The sequence below is a fragment of the Conger conger genome, chromosome 18 (assembly GCF_963514075.1).
Source record: "Conger conger chromosome 18, fConCon1.1, whole genome shotgun sequence".
In the NCBI taxonomy this organism is placed as follows: Eukaryota; Metazoa; Chordata; class Actinopteri; order Anguilliformes; family Congridae; genus Conger; species Conger conger.
The window spans coordinates 3429820-3450289 of record NC_083777.1 but is presented as its reverse complement, the minus strand read 5'-3'; the positions used below and the strand labels follow the sequence as shown (position 1 = coordinate 3450289).

General features: G+C 46.7%; 1 protein-coding gene across 1 annotated transcript; it reads left to right on the top strand.

The window, feature by feature from the left end:
* Positions 1-63: 63 nt before the first annotated feature.
* On the top strand, positions 64-19496 carry ggps1 (geranylgeranyl diphosphate synthase 1). The gene is made up of 4 exons (XM_061227342.1): positions 64-394; positions 6598-6700; positions 13184-13254; positions 18194-19496. The coding sequence occupies exons 2-4, from the start codon at positions 6628-6630 to the stop codon at positions 18947-18949; spliced, it is 900 nt and encodes a 299-aa protein (XP_061083326.1). The 5' UTR covers positions 64-394; positions 6598-6627; the 3' UTR covers positions 18950-19496.
* Positions 19497-20470: the final 974 nt, after the last annotated feature.

The window sequence follows — 20470 nt, the reverse complement described above, 5'->3', positions numbered from 1 at the left end:
GCTTGGACGGACAGGCGCATTGAAAAATAGACCTAACATCTTGCACCCACCCCACCCCCACCCAGTATGTGCGCTTGCTCCATGAGGAAGCGATGGCGTATTTAGCTTCGTGTGAATGCGGAATAAGAAGGATAACTTGGCTGGCTGATCACAAGACCCGTTCCCACGTCTGGCTACGTTTCTATTCAGCAAGGATTGTATAGATAAAGAGGTGGTGGAATAAGCTGTCACTATATCACTGGCTATTTGATCGGAATATAATAAAGAAAGAACATTGGATGCCGAGGTAGCGACATAGCTAATATTAGCAGGTTTAGTCGCTGGTTAAAAAAAAGGCGTCTAAAGCGGAAGTGGTGGAAAAAGTGCCCCGGATTGTAAATTGCTGATCAACAAGGTAGGTGGAGCTACGACGATATTTAAATTAACATGTGTATCCATGTGTAAAAGGCAGATGCTAAGTGAACTAAATTGTTTTCGATAGTTCATGTTGACCTCCCGACGACGAATGGTATTCCAGACTAACATTAGTTTGTCTACCAATTTGACAACTGTTGGGAGGCTGGTTAGCTTCCAGTTTGAAACCCTGTGACTGTTATATGCAGAGTGGCGAGTTGGCTGTCCAGCCCTGCCCTGCCCTGGCGACGAGAAATTTCCATTCAGAAGCCACTGAATCAATCACCCATAACGTTAGCTAACTTTTGTATCTAGTGCTAGCCTGTAATGCATTTAGAACTTAAGTTCCTTAGGTTGCCAATGTGGATGGATTTCAGACCGTGTATTTACGTTTCATTGTTGTATTTTCATGGGCATAAACGAAGTTGACGTTAGCTAAGACTACGTGTTTAAGCGTAATATTTCCTTAAACTATTGAGAGCATTATAAATGTTTCATATAATTTTACTCATGAAGGATAATATTGTTTTCCATGTATGTTTTATCTGAACATGTATATCATAAATGTGTCTCGGACATCAAAATAAAAATGAAATGTCACGTCATTGACCAACATAAGACGGAAGTGATCCTCAGCCGTGTTTTTTGTATAATTAAACTGACTTGGACTGTCAAAGATGGTATTGTGACAATTGAATTCACGGTAAGACCGCACCTTACTCCTGATTTCCCCTCTTCATTCCGTTAGGAGCCCCAAACCTAGTGCACATTCCACAATGCTACACCCTCAGCTTTCTTAGACTTTAGAGGATATGCTTCCGACAACTTTTTGTGATCGGTCATGAAGCATGTAGATTGCCTCTCGGTGTTGCCATCAGTTTCCCCACAAGATCCATTCCAGCTCGTTCAAATGCTTGAGACACCTGAGCACTTCCAGAAGATTTAGGGGGAAAAAGAAAAAAATGCTAACTTTATATACAGAGTGGCATGAATACACAAAGCTTTCTTTGGATGTATTGTTTGTGTTGTTTTATGCACTTCTGGTATTGAGGGAATAGCTCAGGAATAAGGTGCTGACCTGTCCATGCATTTTCATTGATTCCTTGAATCATTACATTATTCATGTTCAGTTCAGTTTAGGCTGAATTAAACTTTGACATGGTGGACCCTACAAAGGTTTATAAGCACACAATGATCTTGTACTTTTTTTAGAAATTAAGGTGTTCTCTGTTCCGTTTTGAGCTACAGTTCAGAAAAAGATACTTAGGCTTATACTTGAATTGCCATACATTAAGTAGGCTATATCCAAGCACAGAAAATGATGCTAAAATACCGACCTAGTTGTGAGCCATCAATAATGCTCATTGTTCTTTTGGTTACTCTTAAGTTTTTCAGCTCTGAATTTCAGCTTTAATTTCCTGGCATTGTTATCTAGATTTGTTAAACAACTTGGAACAGATCACCTTTTGTATCAGATCACCCAATTTTTAATTGAGCAAAGGTATTGGAACATGTGAATGACAGTTGTTCAGAGGCCTTATGTGGGTTCGTATGTCTTTGGACTTTTCTCAGCGGACTTTGTGTCTATCTGTTTTATTTGAAAGCCGGTTTGTGAGTGGCACATTTCGTCAGCTGTACATGGCATGTTCACATCAGCTTTTACCTACTCAAGTATTTACTGTGCAATTTAATAACTATAACATTTGTGATATGAGATCTGTGCAATGTAACCTCTACCTTCAAGTGATTGGTCAGGTTTGTGTACAGTGTAGAAGTTGCAACACTCGTAGTTGGTCAGGTTTGTGTACAGTGTAGAAGTTGCAACACTCGTAGTTGGTCAGGTTTGTGTACAGTGTGAACGCTACAACACTCTTAATTGAGATCTACGTACCGTTTAATCTTTAGCAATTTCAGCACTGCAGCGTGGTGTCAGGAATGTGCCTTTAATTGGAAATGCGTGTGTAGCAAAGTACAAAGGGGTCACGTCCTTAAGTTGACATGGTGAATCACACTTGATACAGTTCAACCGTCTCTGACTCAGCTGTGACCTCAGTGAAGTTCTGATTGGCTGAATAGCTCACATGACTGTCATAGCAGAGTGCCTGTTTGACTCTCGTGTGTCACGTTGTACTGATTATCAAAAGTCTTGTGTTAAATCTGTGCCGCTTCTTAGTTTCTCTGGTTTTACACTGCTTCTCTTTTTTTGTGCAGTGTAACGGTGATCGTTATTTTGCATTCTACATGCTCATATGACTGACCTCTACAGTATACGCACTCAGCACTTCATTAGGTATTCTTATGTTTTATACTTTTTATACTTCTGCTGCTGCCTATCCTCTTAAGAGGTTTGACCCCTTGTGTGTTCAGAGATGCTCTTCTGTGTACCACTGTTGTAATGTGTGGTTATTTACGGTACTGTCAGCTTTGACCAGTCTGGCCCTTCTCCCCTGACCTCTCTCATTAACAACGCGTTTCTGCCCACAGAACTGCAACCTCTAGAGACTAGTGTGTGACAATCCCAGGAGATCACCAGTTTCTGAGATTGTCAAACTACCATGTCTGGCACCAAGAATCATGCCACGATCAAAATAACTGCGTTCACATTTCTTCCCCATTCTGATGATTGATCATTAACTGACGCTCCTGACACATATCTGCTTCATGTGGCTTATTCAGATAATCGCATTAATAAGTTGATGTACAGGTATTCCTAATAAAGTGCTCAGTGAGTGTACATCTGATGCACTGTGGACAGTTGGTGGTCCAGGCAGACGTTCTGGAACATCTGTGCCTAATGTTTTTGGGAATATTCAAGGCTGGAAACTTTCCATGGGATTTAACTGAATGTATGGGAATTGGCAGGAATAAAAAGGGAAATAGGTGGTTATTTGAACAGGCTGCATTTACCATGTCACATGCATTTAGAAATGTCAATCTTTTCCTCGTAAGCAGACATAATTGCAAAACCTGCTAATCAAGATGAAATCTACAATTTTTGTTTTGAATTGGACTTCAATTAAGTGTTATTTTTGCATGGGATTCTTTCTCTGAGTAACAAGTATCAAGAATGTTGTGAAATCTGTTCCCTCTAATGGGAGAATGTGCTGTGTATCCTGAATTCACATTACCTTGGGAAATTATGTGCCTGAGATGCAAGAGTGCATTGCAAATGATCAGAATTTCCATTACATGGGGAGGTTTTAACCAAAACATGCCACAATTAATGTGCATTTTTCCCAGAAGAATTTTTTTGTTTTTGTTTTTTTTAACATTGAACCAACCCTTTGCACCCTGTGTAGTGCCAGCTGTGAGTAGCTGTAATTTTGTTTGGCTGTTTACAGGAAGGAGCTTTAAAAGTTTTAAAAAGCTTTAAAAGCAACCACCTAAGTCAGTAAGATCTGATGATGTGTGCATGGTTTCTCTGATGGAAATGTAATGATTTCTTATTTGGCTGACACTTTTATCCAAAGCCACTGACAATTGATTAGACTAAGCAGGGGACAATCCCCCCTGGAGAAATGTGGGGTTCAGGGTCTTGATCAAGGGTTCAACATCTCTGCGGTTCTTATGGTAACACAAGGGCTTGATTCACCAGCCTTCCGCTTCCCAGTCATGTATCTTAGCCACTAGGCTTCACGCTGCCTGTTATTGTTTAACCTGTGTGTGTAACATTTTATCCACTTATTAATACTGTATTTTTGTTGATAATACTTTTGATATTTATTATGTATTTTCATTGATGAAAATCCAAAATGGAAAAATTACTGTAAACGTGTAAGATGAGTACTATACAGACACACCTGTTTAGCTTCCATTGAATCTTCCCACTACAAAACTTTTAGTTATATTCATCATGTACAAAAGCAAATGACAGAAATATTAGTCTCCAAATGACGTGAACCCGGTGGGGTTGGCGTCTCAGTCCCAGATGATCCTGCCCTCCGTACTGAGTGCACGGGGACTGTACTGTGTGCTGAGTAAGTGCTGTAGATTCCTGCCCTCCGTACTGAGTGCACGGGGACTGTACTGTGTGCTGAGTAAGTGCTGTAGATTCCTGCCCTCCGTACTGAGTGCACGGGGACTGTACTGTGTGCTGAGTAAGTGCTGTAGATTCCTCCCCTCCGTACTGAGTGCACGGGGACTGCACTGTGTGCTGAGTAAGTGCTGTAGATTCCTGCCCTCCGTACTGAGTGCACGGGGACTGCACTGTGTGCTGAGTAAGTGCTGTAGATTCCTCCCCTCCATACTGAGTGCACGGGGACTGCACTGTGTGCTGAGTTAGTGCTGTAGATTCCTGGGCTCAGTGCTGACTAGAGCGTTCTGCCGCACGTTAGACTGCAGCTTAAGCTCATAAACCGCCCGTTGGGGCGAGTGATCGGACCCGGCAGAGAGCGTTTCACCAGCACTATAATTTGTGTTCACATGCCGGGCGCAAGGATTTCTGAAAGGTCGTCCCCATCAGCTGCCTTTGTACTGGCTTGGTTTGCAGTACTTTTGTTGCTGATGCGCTGTCAGTCCTTGAAAATGCGAAACCGCTAATATTTATCTGTTAATCGTGACCATGAAGTTTGGCCCATCGTTACGGATGTTTTTTTGCATTTATTCAGGAACACGCTACACAATGAGTGGCATTTTCCCCCCCTATTTTCTTTGTTTATTCTTTTCTGAATGGATTGTGTTTTTATTGTTTTGGTGGCTTAGTGAGATCTCGGTCCAATCAAGATGGTTGTTACAGGCAGCATTCTGAGCTCAGGGAGATCTCTGTCCAATCAAGATGGTTGTTACAGGCAGCATTCTGAGCTCAGGGAGATCTCTGTCCAATCAGACTGGCTCTTACAGGCAGCACTGTGCGCTCGCTGAAGTCTCTGTCCAATCAGGCTGGCTCTTACAGGCAGCATTCTGAGCTCAGTGAGGTCTGTCGGGCCAGGGGAAGGGTGCTGGAGTGTTCAGGAAGTCTGAGTTCCTGCCCGCCCCTCGTTGGGTTTATCCTCCATCAAAGCACTCTGCTCTCTGAAAGCATTCCTTGTGCTACGAACATAGAAACTTTCCTTTCCCCTCCCCACACACACACACACACACTCATATTAGTCCATCTGCCTTCCAGGACATTGGTCTGTTTGTTTTAAAACATTCATCACAAGCAACACAGTTTGAATTACTGTGTGTCATCTGTCAGATGTATCAAATCATTCAGCCTTCTCCCTGCTAAAAACTGGATTGCATTTGCTTTGCTTGTGAGCCAAAATGTCTCCGTGTGTCTGACGTTTCATTGGCAAGGGGCTCTCGTGTCTATGGCGACCGTCTTCTCGATAATTGAAGTGCTTGTAAAAGTGGGAACTGGAACCCGTTTTCCAGGGGATTTATGTGTTGTCATTTCATCTGGAGACGCACACCCTTTTCCAAAGGTGTCTGAGGAGTCTATCATGCAGGGCTCTCCGTTTATCTGCTGACAGATTACAAAGCCGCGCTCCAGATAAGCTCTGTTTCAGCAGCGATATCCTGCACTCCCGCCAGACACTGCAGACACAAATCCTGTCCGCTTTACCGTAGACTTCAGCTCCTTCCGTGAAAGCCCGGTCGTAGCTCCCGACAACGGAAACCGTCTCTGAGCAGAAACCTGGCAGGCCTGTGAAGATATCTCTGTTTAAGCCAAACCCTCGCCTCGGATTAGACTACAATGTTGGAAGTCGCCTTGTGTAAGCAGAGCAGGCTTTTGATGTGTGGGATGATATTACATTCAGATCTTTCTGGTGAGAAGTCTTCCCTCAGCCTAGCCTCCGTGCGTTTATGTGTCTTTTGAAGTGCTGGGGGAATATGCTGTGGTGTTTGTTCCAGAGCTTTGAGCTTTGTTGTCTTTTTATTCAACCTCAGCAGTCATATTAACACTAAAGGACGAAGAGCCGTCAAATTTCATAGGTTTGTTTTGGGATAAAAATGACTGCCTGTCCTCTTGCATGTTCTGTGTATTAAAATGAAAATGTAAGTGTGTAATTAATGCAATTTGTCCCAGAGGACTTTGTGTCTGTCTGTTTTATTTGAAAGCCTTGTTTTATTTTTTATGTTTTATTGTGTATGACCAGTGTATGACCCCCGTCCTGCAGGGTGTGTGGGAAGGCTGGGCGTCTGATTGGTCCTTTTCCCCCCGTCCTGCAGGGTGTGTGGGAAGGCTGGGCGTCTGATTGGTCCTTTTCCCCCGTCCTGCAGGGTTCGTGGGTTTTGCGGCGATCGTGAGCGATGGACGGTGACGAGGGCGGGGCCTCCAGACGGATCCTTCTCGAGCCCTACAACTACGTGCTGCAGCTCCCAGGTGAGCCCCCTGACGTCTGCAGGTTGGGTGCGCTCCCCCTGTCTGGAGGGAGGGAGGGAGGGAGCCAGGGAGCCCCCACAGCCTTGAGGCCCAACCTCACCAAGAACTGTAACCATTAACTACAAGCCTAACGATTTGAGCATCCAAACCAATAACCAACTATAACATTCTGCATAGGCATGGCCATTTTCTCCTTTTCATTTTCAGTCTGGCGAACTGGCGACATGTAATCGAATAACCGGTTAAAAATCTATTTTTAGAGTCCAGGTAATAACCTGTACAAGCATGCTCAAATAGGCTGGACCACAGCCAAAACACATGCTCATGTGTTACTGCACAACAGGGGCATCATTTCAGGAATTACTTGATGTCTGTACAGTTGCATTACTAATTCATTCAATTTTGAGATGGAACATTTTAGGCAGGTGTGGAAAAAATGCTGTAAAGTAAGAATGCTTTCAAAAATAGAAATAAAAATAATTTATTTTTATAAATTAAATCTAAATCAAATCAATATTTGGTCTGATCACCCTTTTGCCTTCAAACCAGCGTCAATTATTCTAGGTACACTTGCACAAAGTCAGGGATTTTGGAGGAGCTAATGATCATCAATTTGTAGGTTGAAAGACAATCATTAACTGAAACAGAAACAGCTGTGTAGGGGAGTTAAAACTGGGTGAGGAACAGCCAAACTCTGCTTCCAAGGTGAGGTAGCTGAAGACAGTTCAATGTCAGAAGTCATACACCATGGCAAGACTGAGCACAGCAACAAGACCCAAGGTAGTTATACTGCATCAGCAAGGCAGAAATTTCAAGGCAGACTGGGGTTTCCAGATGTGCTGTCCAAGCTCTGTTGAAGAAGCACAAAGAAACGATTTATTCAAACGACAATTATGCACGAAAACACAGGAACTGGGGTGCAGAAAAATGCAGGCAACAGTGAAGCATGGTGGAGGTTCCTTGCACGTTTTGGACTGCATTTCTGCAAATGGAGTTCGGGGTTTGGTCAGAATTAATGGTCTCCTCAATGCTGAGAAGTACAGGCAGATACTTATCCATCATGCAATACCATCAGAGAGGCATCTGATTGGCCCCAAATTTATTCTGCAGCAGGACAACAACCCCAAACATACAGCCAATGTCAGTAAGAACTATCTTCAGCGTGAAGAAGAACAAGGAGTCCTGGAAGTGATGGTATGGCACACAGAGCCCTGATCTCAACATCATTGAGTCTGTCTGGGATTACCTGAGGAGACACAAGCATTTGAGGCTGCCTAAATCCACAGAAGAACTGCGGCTTGTTCTCCAAGATGTTTGGAACAGCCTACCTGCTGAGTTCCTTCAAAAAACTGTGTGCAAGTATATCCAGAAGAATTGATGCTGAGGCAAAGGGTGGTCACACCAATTATCGATTTGATTTAGATTTTTCTTCTGTTCTTTCACTTCTTCTGTTCATGCATTTTGTTAATTGATAAAAATAAACTTAACATTTTTGAAAGCATTCTTACTTTACAGCATTTTTTTTCATGCCTGCCTAAAACTTTTGCACAGTACCATATATACAGTACCATATATTTACAGTTACACTTATAGTTACACTTATAGTTCTCTTTCTTGGTGTGGCTTTCTTGTGTGATTAAGGGGCATAGATGCATATGAGCATCTCCGATACGTTCTTTTCCTCCTGCATCCTGAGGATTGAGTTGTACAGCTGCAGACATCCTCTGCGTGAATAATGCGCTAGGTGTATCCTAGCAGCGTGGGCATCGCCTTCCACCCCACCACGCAGTGAGGCGTTCTGGCAGCAATAAAACCACACGCATTCCTTTCAAGAAATAATGTCTGTTCTAGACAGTTTTATTTTGTGTTCTTGTTGTCATTGTTGACTGCAATTTCAGATTGAGAAAATTAGGACAAGAAGAATCTCAGAGAATGCACTTTGGAGAACGGCTCAAACGTGTTCACATGGAAATGTTAAAAACGGTGGCTTGTGAGTTCGGATCTCACAGTTTTCTGTATGCCCCGTGGGTTTGTCTGTAGGGAATACACCCTACTGTGGCTTTAATAGTCTGAGACCGGGATCAGCCCATCACGGCCCTCGAGGTCCGAGGACTGCTGGTTTTCCACCCTCCGTTAACCTCGGAGTCCGGTGTGGAGACTCTGGCCAATCATGGAACTAATTATTCAGCTAATTACCTGGGAGAAAAGAGAACCAGGGCCTGATTTGGACTTGAGGTCCAGATTTGAGGATTGCTGGTCTAGGAGCAAGAGAGCACATTTATATCATACTATCAGAAATCACTTAACATAACTAAGGTCGTCTGAACTTTATTACATTTGGGAGTAGTTGTGGGATACCGTGTGACAGAATGTCACAGAGCCAAAAAGAGGAAAGTCCTTCTATTTAATTACATTTAAATATGAGTTGTTGCTTTTGATAGTATTTATATTGGTCTTGTACATGAATGAACCCTCCCAAAGTAATGAGAATACACAACAGTGAATATTGTTGAGTTTCATACTATAATAGAAATTGTAGTGCTTGACGTTGTTGCTGTTGTATTTGACATAGGACCCTCCGCATGCTGAAACTGAAATGCAGCGGCTTAAATGCTTTAGCCTTACGCTGTTAGCTATGGTAAGCAGGTTGGTGGCACTCTGTCTCCAGGTTAATTACCATGTCTCTGAATCTAATATCAGCAACCTATTCAGACCCAAGAAACCAGGTGAGGCGTGTTAACTAACAGTTTAATTGATCAATTAAGTGCTGAGTAACAACAAAAACCAGCACACCCCGCGGCTCTCCTGGACCAGGTGAGAACCACTGGTGTAGAAAGAGGCAGCAACTTCAGGGGGGTGTTGCGTGAGCTCCTGTGTGCACCTCTTCCCCTGGATGACATCATTCCGGTCTGCAACGGCAGTTGAGCGAGGTGAAAGGCTAAAGGTGAAAGGTCAGCTTAGGTGAAGATGTGGGCAGCCTGGACCTTACACGGCTGTTTGGGCTGGCCTGTGTACGGTGTCCTTTAAAGGCCAGAAAGCACGGTCTGAACGCTGGATGCTGCTGCTTTTTTTTATTTTTTTTTATGCTGCCGTAATTAATGTTCTGTGGTTTGGGTTACAGAAAAACCCCCAAAGCGCTGGGGCTGGTGTGATGTTTATTTGGTAAATTAATTTTGGGTTCAACGGTGTAGTCCCACCGAACCCGACCATGGCTGCTGGAGTAATTCTTTCTGAAATGAAATATGGAATTCAGAGCCTCTCTCTCTCCCTCACTCTCCAAACTGAACTCTAGCCGCTGAATAATTCATGCGTTTGTCTAAACCTCCAGCTCATATTTCACACCCTGCCACATCAGACCAGTTGCTTGAGCCGCCTGTGATTTGTACAGGGTATTGTATTTTTTGATTCATTTTTTAATAAGGCTGTTTGAAAAGTGGCATCGGGGCACTTTTGTGCCTGCGTAATCAAATACAAGCCCCTGGTGGAGTTCGGCCGGTGAGACCCTCCAGCCTGTCCTTTTGAACAGGCGGACACTGTGGATTTGAGATGAGACCCAGACAGCCCAGCGAAATGACCTTTCGTTTTTTGGAGTGTGCCGGCGGGAGTATTGCCTGACCTCGCTCGCAGTGTAATAACTTGCTGCGCGTTCACGGTATGTAAGCCTTCAAGTTAGCTGTCTTGCTGTTCTGGAGAAGCTTAGGCTTTCTAGATGTTTCTATGTCCTGGACTACAGTAAGGATATCTGCCTAAAGAGCAGCATGTTTCAGTCCTGCTTTCCTGATTTTCCTTTCCTGTCCCGTTTTCCCTTCTGTGACATTTTAGCGGCATAAGACTTTTCCCCCTGAAAAGTCAGAAACGAGAAGACTTTGCCCAGCCTCTATAAGTTCCTTCCAATTCTCTCTTTGCCCTTTTCCTACTCCTAGCTCCACCCTTTGGGAGAGGCTGGAAAAAGAGGCGAGAGAAGTGAAGATAGGAACAGGAATTAGGCAAATGGAATGTCCTCGCTGATCATATATACGTCATTGTTTCTGAAAAAATACTTTCACAAAGGATGCGCTGATGTTTCCTTGCTCAAAGGAAGGTTTGTGAGTTCCACTACTTCTATTTGTTCCTAGAAGGACCATTTAACAGGTTGGACCGTCCTTGAAGTTGCTGGACCTGGATCGGTTTCCAGGTCAGGTGATGAGCCCTTTGTATCACAGGCAGGTGTAGCGGCGCATGTAGATGATGTCATCACAATATGCACTTATTCAACCGAACTCATGTCCACAGCGATTCTTCAATCAATTCCATCTTTCAGCTTTCTTTTCCCTGACATCACCACGCAGACTCATCCTCAGACAGTTTTACTACGCGTAACGAGGCGCGAAAAGATGAGTAGTTCTGTGCAGCCTGTGCGGTTTAAACGCTCCTGGCAGCACAAGGATTTTCAAAGTGCTGTTTGTTTGCCAATATTTTGCTTTCGCTCCTCAAAGCATGTGCAATTACAGCCCAAGTTAAATACAGTCTCTCAGTGATGCTGTACGTTAGAGCTGTGGGGCGTCTCAGCAATGAGACATTTTTTTTAATATATATATATTTTTTACTAAATTGAACTCTTGTCCTGTTGTTGGAATGCTCGTGAAGCGGCACTGAGCGAATGGGCTCTAATAGATGAGATGTAATTAAGGAAAGGGAATCATCTGCCAGGCGCTGTGGTTATTGTGCTAATTGGCGCACTCGTTTAACACCGGAGCGGTAATGGAGAGGGTCAAGAGCAGAGCGCGGTGTGAAAGTGAGATTACGGCTTCCTCTGTCTGAGCCGGCAGCCCAGCGCGGCTCCCCCTCCTGAGCGCTTCATGCCCGTGGTGCTGTGGTGAATCTGCGGCTTTTACGTCACGTTCGTTATTTAGCTGACACTTTTACCCTACAGTTGATTCGACTAAACCGCAGACAATCCCCCCCCCTGCCCCTTCATACACAGAGCAATATGGGTTTTAGGGCCTTGCTGAAGGGCCCAAGAGGAATGTGGATCTTCTTGTGACTACACTAAGGCTTGAACCACCAACCCTCCGGGTCCCGGTCGAGCACCTTGGCTACTAGGCTATAGCTGCCCCGCAATTACATGTTGAACTGATTGTAAAAAAAAAAAAAAGTTTGGATAATTTTGGCTAGGTAAGCGGTGTGAAAATCCTAGGTAAAACTGTTGTCTAACTGCAATAGTGCACTCAAAGTTGTGACTGTGATATACTGTCGCTGCTGTGCTGCATGCGCAGTCATGAGGCTGAAGACCGTGTGCCGTAGGTACGTCATGACCTACATATTATATCATAATAACAACATGCTATAATTATATCAGTTTCGCTGTTTGGGAGTAGAGGTAGTGGGGAGCTGAACTTTAGTTCAGGGCTTTATGATGCGTATGCTAGGAGAGCAGCACGTGGCAGAAAACTGAAACTACGTTTTTGAGTTTGAGCCGCGCGTAATCGCCTGCCATTTGCTTCTGTAAAATCTGTGTGACTGAAGCATTTCCAACGCTTCTGGTTCTTTAGGCCTGTTGAGAGTTTGAGAGCCAATTAAGTTTATTCACTCTGTTATCGCCTTCATCATTTAAATATGTATGCATGACTAAACGCTTTTCCAGCACAGAGCAAACGCCTTACCCCTGCCAGTGAATTTGTAGAAATATGTATAATATTAGAGTTGTTGTGTTGGCCTTGAGCTGAGATTATGCTTGTGCTTCAGCCGTGTGTAAATTACTTGCACTGGAGGCAGTGCGCTTGTCCGTCTCCCAGCTCTGGAAATATTTATAGCGGGGTTTTTTTTTTTTGGGCGGTCTGGGGAGGACGCTCTGGAGGCTGTGCGAGGACGCTCAGGTGGGCCGGCCGCAGATGGCGCCCGGCCGCTCGGCCCTCTGGGAAGAGACAGGAAGCGCATGGGCTTGTAGCGTCTTGATCCCTGTGCAACCGCCAGTAATCCATCAAGGCTGGTTATCTCCCCGCTCACACAAGCCGAGCGAAGCGTTTAAGCACCACACTTCCAGATCTTTCCGCTCTTGTGAAAAGGTTTTTAAGGACACGGCTACCAAGCGCGGGCGGCTCTTGTTTCGCCTGTTTGTCGGGTTTATCGAAGGCTGAAGGATGAGCGTTTTGGGTTTTCCATTAAAGTTTTTTTTCGTGTCTGTTTTCTTCCCCGTAGGTAGCCATTAGTCTGCTGAACGGTGTGCGAGGTGGGAGATGCGATCTTTGATGTGTAGGAAAGTTAAGGATTGTGGTCCTTGTCAGAGAGTGATCTTTTGCAGCTGAAATTGAATATGACTGTGAACGGTTCCTGAAGGGGGCTGTAAATATTCCAGCCCTCACCATGGTAACCAACCCCCCCCCCCCCATGTTCGCTGTCCTGTTGCATCCTTCCCCTGCTAAGTGAGAGATTGATTGGCAGCCTGACACACTCAAACGGTGGTTGTCATGTTTTAATTTTGTTTTTCTGTTTGTGTCTGAACAGGGAAGCAAATTCGAACGAAGCTGTCTCAGGCGTTTAACCACTGGCTCAATGTCCCGGAGGACAAACTGCAGGTAAGAGCAGTGCACTTCCGGGTCACGCAGAAAACGTGGCCTTTCATATATATTTGTGGATTGTGACTGAATGCACTTGTCTTAGCCGAATTAGCTTTTGAGTTCCCTCAGCATTATGACTGGGGTGGTGGTGGACTGGATCGTTCCATTGGACGCATGCGTGGCGTGTCATCGAGACTGCAGTAGTATGCCGACCATGGTAGTCCATTCTCCCTGGTAGGCCTCAGGAGTCCCGTGTGCCTCACAGACACGGGGCACAGGAAGATTTCAGCCTGGAGGTCTCCGCAGCGGGACCCCTGTGGTTGCCAAGGCGATAGGAGGAGCCTCCTCTGTCCGCCGCCGTGCGCTCGGAGCCCGTTAGACTAACGTGGTCCACTCGCCGAAGTCGATAATGTGGTAGCCTGGTAAATGAACTGGTCTCCCTGAGGTTGTGTGCTCAAGGCGGAACCTGGCAGACTGCGTTAAGCATGTAGTTCGACAGGTCTTCGCCTTTCTTCAGAAATGACTGAATGTACTGCCAGGACCAGATTCATTGAGTACTGCTTTTTGGAATCCCGGTACTGTGCTGAAAGAGTTACTACACATTACTCATCGGTACCACAGAAACCTCTCCCGATTCCTGACTCATGCTGCAGTGCGTATCTGGGCACTGCGGTGGCGAGTTTCAGATCAGGAAACACTCACTGTCGGTCAATTATGATTGGCTGGTCGGAGAAGGCTGGTCACCGCTGACCAATGCGGACAGGCGTTGCGGCTCAGATGTCATTTACACACCTGGGGGAGGGGCTGGACCCAATCCCCATCCAATCATACGGCCCCCTCTACTTAAAGGAGCAACATGAAGATGGAATGCGTCCTTGTTTTACCAGTGTCTGCCGGGGCAGTGAAGAGGATCTACAGCAGATGCCATAGTTTTATGTTTTTTTAATTTGTGTTTTTATTTAACACTCTTATGTTCTGACTTGGCAGAATGATGTTGTATCAGCTGGCAGCAGGGCTTTGTGCTTTTAGTTTTTTTTGTTGTTAGGGGCTCACTGTTATCCCACATAATGCCTCTTAATGGCTGCTCTAAACGGCGGAGTGCCATGGTGCCAGGTTTGTGATTCATAGGTGGTCGTGATCAATAAAGACTTGTTCCGCGTGGCGGTTGGTTGTCTCCCGGAAGCCGGCTCTTGCAGCGGGACGCCCCTGGCATTCGCAGGACGACTCAGCCCAGCGGTGTATCAGCCCAGCGCTATATCAGCCCAGCGCTATATCAGCCCAGCGGTGTATCAGCCCAGCGCTGTATCAGCCCAGCGGTGTATCAGCCCAGCGGTGTATCAGCCCAGCGGTGTATCAGCCCAGCGGTGTATCAGCCCAGCGGTGTATCAGCCCAGCGGTGTATCAGCCCAGCGGTGTATCAGCCCAGCGGTGTATCAGCCCAGCGGTGTATCAGCCCAGCGCTATATCAGCCCAGCGGTGTATCAGCCCAGCGGTGTATCAGCCCAGCGGTGTATCAGCGCAAACGGAGTCCCCACGGATCCCACGCCGGGCTGAAACGTACACCGATTGGCAGGGATATGACTTCAGGCTAGCCAATCAAGTTGGGTATTTCAGAGTAGAGCTGGACATGAGTGTATTAATTTGCATTCAGCAAAATTAACCCCAGGAAGACACTGATTGGTACTCTATTGAGTTCAGAAGCAATGCCGTAAACTGCATCTGAAGGCTTCTGGTAGGACATGAAGCCTTATATCCGAAAACTGCATTTCCCTCCTGGTGGGGAGTATCTGTGCTGCCAGAGCAGCAGTTCATCCAAAATGTGGCTCCACTGCGTGGAGTACCTACCACCTCCTCGACCGGACCCCAGGCTCATCACGCTGGAATCCCTGGGGTTGGTCTGCAGGGTGGTGAATGGGCATGGCTCTACCACAGCGCTGACGGTCTTTAAGACCGTGCATGCCAGCTTGCTCTGAAGCAGCCTTAGGGCCCCTGGCTCTCCCGTCCCAGAGACTGGGGGGGCCCCTGGCTCTCCCGTCCCAGAGACTGGGGGGGCCCCTGGCTCTCCCGTCCCAGAGACTGGGGGGGCCCCTGGCTCTCCCGTCCCAGAGACTGGGCGGGCCCCTGGCTCTCCCGTCCCAGAGACTGGGGGGGCCCCTGGCTCTCCCGTCCCAGAGACTGGGGGGGCCCCTGGCTCTCCCGTCCCAGACCCTCAGCTCTGATGGATGAGCTGAAGAATGTAAAACCCTGGAGATGCTGCTGTTTAATGTTGTTGTCCTGGTCTCCACCTGGAGGGTCCAGTAGGGAATTGAGCCATTGATACTGCATTGGAACACATGTAGGGGGTTTGTAAATTCTAAAGCTTACAGTATTGCCAAGTGGAAGCCTAAGAGTCCTGCATGGAATGACAGGTAAATCATCCATATTAATGCATTACCTGACAGTGTGAGTGAATGGGAAACTGCTTGGAACACTTTTTTTTTTTTTTTTTTTTTTTTTTTTTTTTTCATAGAAAGTGTGGTTATGAAATTGAAATGCCCTGAGAGCATATTTGAGTATGAAAATCATCTAAATGTACATTACTACTTCAGGGGGAATTGCGGCTGCAGAGGATAATGATGATTACAACAATAAGCTTTATTTATCTTCCGTGATACGGCGTTAATTCCTGGGATGTCTCCGGCCTGTGTGCAGAATGTCGATCGCACCGGCTTACAGAAGGGGGTGTTCTCCTCGCCAGCTCTGTTCTGCGTTTTGAAATGAGGAGAGATTTGAAAAGGAGCCTCGCCGAGTCTGTACGCTCCGCGGTGCTCAGTGGGCGCTCCGCGGTGCTCAGTGGGCGCTCTGCGGTGCTCAGTGGGTGCTCAGTGGGCGCTCTGCGGTGCTCAGTGGGAGCTCCGCGGAGCTCCTCAGTGGGTGCTCCGCGGTGCTCAGTGGGTGCTCCGCGGTGCTCAGTGGGCGCTCCGCGGTGCTCAGTGGGCGCTCCGCGGTGCTCAGTGGGCGCTCCGCGGTGCTCAGTGGGCGCTCCGCGGTGCTCAGTGGGTGCTCAGTGGGCGCTCCGCGGTGCTCAGTGGGCGCTCCGCGGTGCTCAGTGGACACCCGCTTTAGAACCGGGAATGCAGGAACAGAGATTGTCAGTAAGTGTGATGAATTAAATTTCGTCCAGGTAGAAATGTCGGCTGGCGGCAGTTGTATTGTGGATCAGTCCCGGCGTGTGATTCAACACAGTTTCCAACCAACTCAGAAGTATGAAATTCGTTTTTTTGATCAGCGGTTATCTTGATTGGCTGCTTGGCCACAGATTATTTTATCTACAGAGACTGATATTTGCCTCAAGAAAGCAAATACAGTGGGCTGCAAAAATGTGGGCACCCCGGGTTTAGATGCCTGTTCTAATTAATCTGTTTGTTTGTGATCAAAAGCAAACCTGAACTCTAAATGGTACAGAGTTAAACATGAGACCTTTCTGCATATTATATAGCAAAATTGTTTTTTACTTTAATTTTTAACTGTTAATTATTTAAAAAAAGGAAAATGGCCCTGTGCAAAAGTTTGGGAAACATTTTGGATTATTCTTTGTTACTTTTTAAAATCATGATTACTACGGCCCAGACCCAGGCAATTTCCTCGTTCGGGCTTCAGTGAGTCAGGTGAGTATAATTCCAGGGCTGAACTTTTTAACTCCATGCCTTCTAAAGTATCCAACTGCAGTGGCTGTTCTGTCTAGTGTTAACAACCAGGGGTTCCTCTGAACGATTGCTCAAGGATTTCAGAATGAAGAAGGAGAAGGCTACAAAAACTGTTGTTATTAGAAAATGGAAGATAAATGGAACAGTTGAAGTCAAGGCAAGGTCTGGAAGACCAAAAGATTTCAGATCGAATGGCCCCAGACCAGAGCAGTGAGCGCTGAGTCTGATTGGCTCAGAGTGGAGTGAGCAGCGCTGAGTCTGATTGGCTCAGAGTGGAGTGAGCAGCGCTGAGTCTGATTGGCTCAGAGTGGAGTGAGCAGCGCTGAGTCTGATTGGCTCAGAGTGGAGTGAGCAGCGCTGAGTCTGATTGGCTCAGAGTGGAGTGAGCAGCGCTAGGTGCTCAGAGCTGTGTGATTGGCTGTGCCTGGATCAGTTCCAGCGCTGCAGTGGCTGCTGTGCTCCAGCAGGGCCCTGATCTGGGATCAGTTCTTCCTCACAGGCCCAGGGGAGGGAGGGGCTGCTGTGTAAGCTGGGCTCTGACTGCGGAAAGCAGTGTGCAGGAAATGCCACAAATGCCCATTACAGCACACAGAGCTGGAGCTGCAGTGGCCTTCACTCTGCAGCCCTGCCATACGCCAGCTCTCTCTTTGTATCCTGCTTTCTCTCTCACTCTCTTGGGCGCCTGTATTGTTTTGGTCTCTCTCTCTCTCTCTCTCTCTCTCTCTCTCCATCTCTTTCTCTCTTTTTCTTTTTTCTTATGCTCGCTCTCGCTTTCCTGCTGGAAGATGCAGGCTTAGCAGAATCCTCCATCCATGTCAGTGAGTCCCTCTGCTGGCTGTAAAGGGAACTGCAGTTAATTAGGTCTCTACTGAGGATATCGGTCCACTGTCTCGGAGTCTTACATGAAAATGATTAGCCTGGGTATCCACTGGGCGGACCCCTGGTGTTCCCTGTCACCCTGATCATTCACACCTGTAAGAGCGTTGTTTTGGGCCTGGAGCCACCTTGAGGCAGTGACATTTGGGATAGAATGCAGTATCCCAGCGTGTAGCCGAGTGGCTAAGGTGCATGACAGGACCCTGGCAGGTTGGTGGTTCCGGCCCCGCTGGAGCCACAGTGACATCCGCACAGCTGTTGGGCCATTGAGCCCATAACCTCACATTTCTCCAGGGGGGGATTGTTGTCTTCTTATCCAAAGCATAATTGCAGGTGATTAGACGAAGTTTCCGCTAAGTAACTGATGTTCCCGTCTCGCTGCCCCCCCCCCCCAGGTGGTCATCGAGGTGACGGAGATGCTCCACAACGCCAGCCTCCTGATCGACGACATCGAGGACAGCTCCAAGCTCCGGCGCGGCTTCCCCGTGGCGCACAGCATCTACGGCGTCCCGTCCGTCATCAACTCCGCCAACTACGTCTACTTCCTGGGCCTGGAGAAGGTGCTGACGCTGGAGCACCCGGAGGCCGTGCGCGTCTTCACCCGGCAGCTCCTGGAGCTGCACCGCGGCCAGGGCCTGGACATCCACTGGAGGGACACCTACACCTGCCCCAGCGAGGCGGAGTACCGCCACATGGTGCTGCAGAAGACCGGCGGGCTGTTCGGCCTGGCCGTGGGCCTCATGCAGCTCTTCTCCGACTGGACCCGTGACCTCAAGCCCCTGCTGGACACGCTGGGGCTCTTCTTCCAGATCCGGGACGACTACGCCAACCTGCACTCCCGGGAATACACCGAGAACAAGAGCTTCTGCGAGGACCTGACCGAGGGCAAGTTCTCCTTCCCCACCATCCACGCCATCCGCTCGAAGCCGGAGAGCACGCAGGTGCAGAACATCCTCCGGCAGCGCACGGAGAACGTGGACGTCAAGCGCTACTGCCTGGACTACCTAGAGAAGGCCGGCAGCTTCGAGTACACCCGGCAGACCCTGCGGGACCTGGAGACCAAGGCCCACGCCCTGGTGCGGGACCTGGGGGGCAACCCCGGGCTGGAGGCCCTAATCGAGCTGCTCAGCCACCTGTACAAAGACGAGTGAGAACCCCCCCCCCCCCCAAATCGCCCCAGACTGCCCGTGCAGTCACTCCACAACCCCGAGCTCTTGACTCGCTGTTCGCTCTCGTTTTCGCCGAGTCGTCTTTCATGAGAGTCCTGAAGACCACAAGGTCTGCTGGTTTCTGTTTCGCAATCGATCGGTTAACCCTTTCAGTCCTATAAGCCCAATACGGAGTGGCTCCCCCCAAATCTCAAGGGGTTTTGAGAGAATTCAGTCGGGTTTTAACAGGGGCTCAAAACGATAGTATAGCAAACTGATTTTGATTGGTTGAAAAGGGAGTGAATGGGCTAAAGCGCTTAAGTGGTTAATTCGCCTCACCTGGTTTCTTGGGTCCAAAGCAGTTGCTGATTTTAGGGTAAAAACAAAAAGCAGCAGAACTTGTGGCCTTCTAGGAGGAGAGCTTGCCACCACTGTTTTGTCAAGTTTTTTGCAGCCAAATTTAAAAATTGAAATATACCTTCCTGCACAAAGAAGCCTTACTCTATGCTTGTTTTTTCTGTCCCAAAATAAATGTTTTTTTACTATTGTAGTCCTGCTGCTTCGCTTTGTGTTCAGTGTTTTTTTTTTTTTTTTTTTTTTGTAGGAATCTGTGTGATTGTGGGTTTAGATTCTGCATTTCATTTAAATATACTCCTGGGGGTGCATTTTTTCTGAGTTCACACTGATGTATAAATCTTAAAATACTCTTAAAATACTCTGAACGCAATATCATTTAGCTATTTTTCATTAAGTATTGTCCATACAAGTGTGTTCACAGAACAAGCCTCTACATGTGGAGAGTCTGTTACAGTGGTTGGTAGTAATATAAACAGTAGGCCTTCTGATATTTGAATAGTTGCCTCTAAAATGTCTCCATTGACTGACTGATTCTGAGCATGTAATGGAAGACTATTAGAGAGCTGAGAAAAGAGTATGATTTATGGACATACAATGACTATTGCTGGGGAAGTTTCAGTTAATTTATTTTTAGAAAGACCACAAAATTGTCACAATAAAAATTATGCTGCCAAAACCTCCCCTTTTGCACATTGCTAGAGGTTAATGATCTGCTATGATTGCAAAGTGGTTGGAGTTTCCTGGTGAAAGAAGCTTTTAAGCTTTTAAAGGCATACTGTGCAGGATTCTTACCTTGAAAATATGCAGTAATTTATGTGCAGTCCTATTTAAGGCTGGGCATTCGTCACAGAAAATGTTGTGGAGCAGTTAATTTAACTTTTTTGGGGGGGTTTTCCCCATGATTTCACTAATCTCATACACATAAGTGGGACACTATTTAAACAACATATGCACAAGTAGCAACGGTAGTTAAAAACCGAAAATGAACGGGAATTAACCAGCTGCTAGGAATAAAAGGCCCCCTAAGAGTAAAATACATTGACAGGTGCATTTAATTGCTTTATTTTGGCCCGTCAGACTGAATGGGCATGCTGTTTCGCCTTTAATTCTACAGAACCGTTGTTAGAAATGGAGCATGCTCAAATTGCATTAATAAAAAAAAATGTT

Coding starts and splice junctions, on each gene's coding strand:
- ggps1 (XM_061227342.1), top strand. CDS start 6,628: ATGGACGGTGACGAGGGCGGGGCCTCCAGACGGATCCTTCTCGAGCCC. Junction 6,701..13,183: donor CTACGTGCTGCAGCTCCCAG/GTGAGCCCCCTG, acceptor GTGTCTGAACAG/GGAAGCAAATTCGAACGAAG. Junction 13,255..18,193: donor TCCCGGAGGACAAACTGCAG/GTAAGAGCAGTG, acceptor CCCCCCCCCCAG/GTGGTCATCGAGGTGACGGA.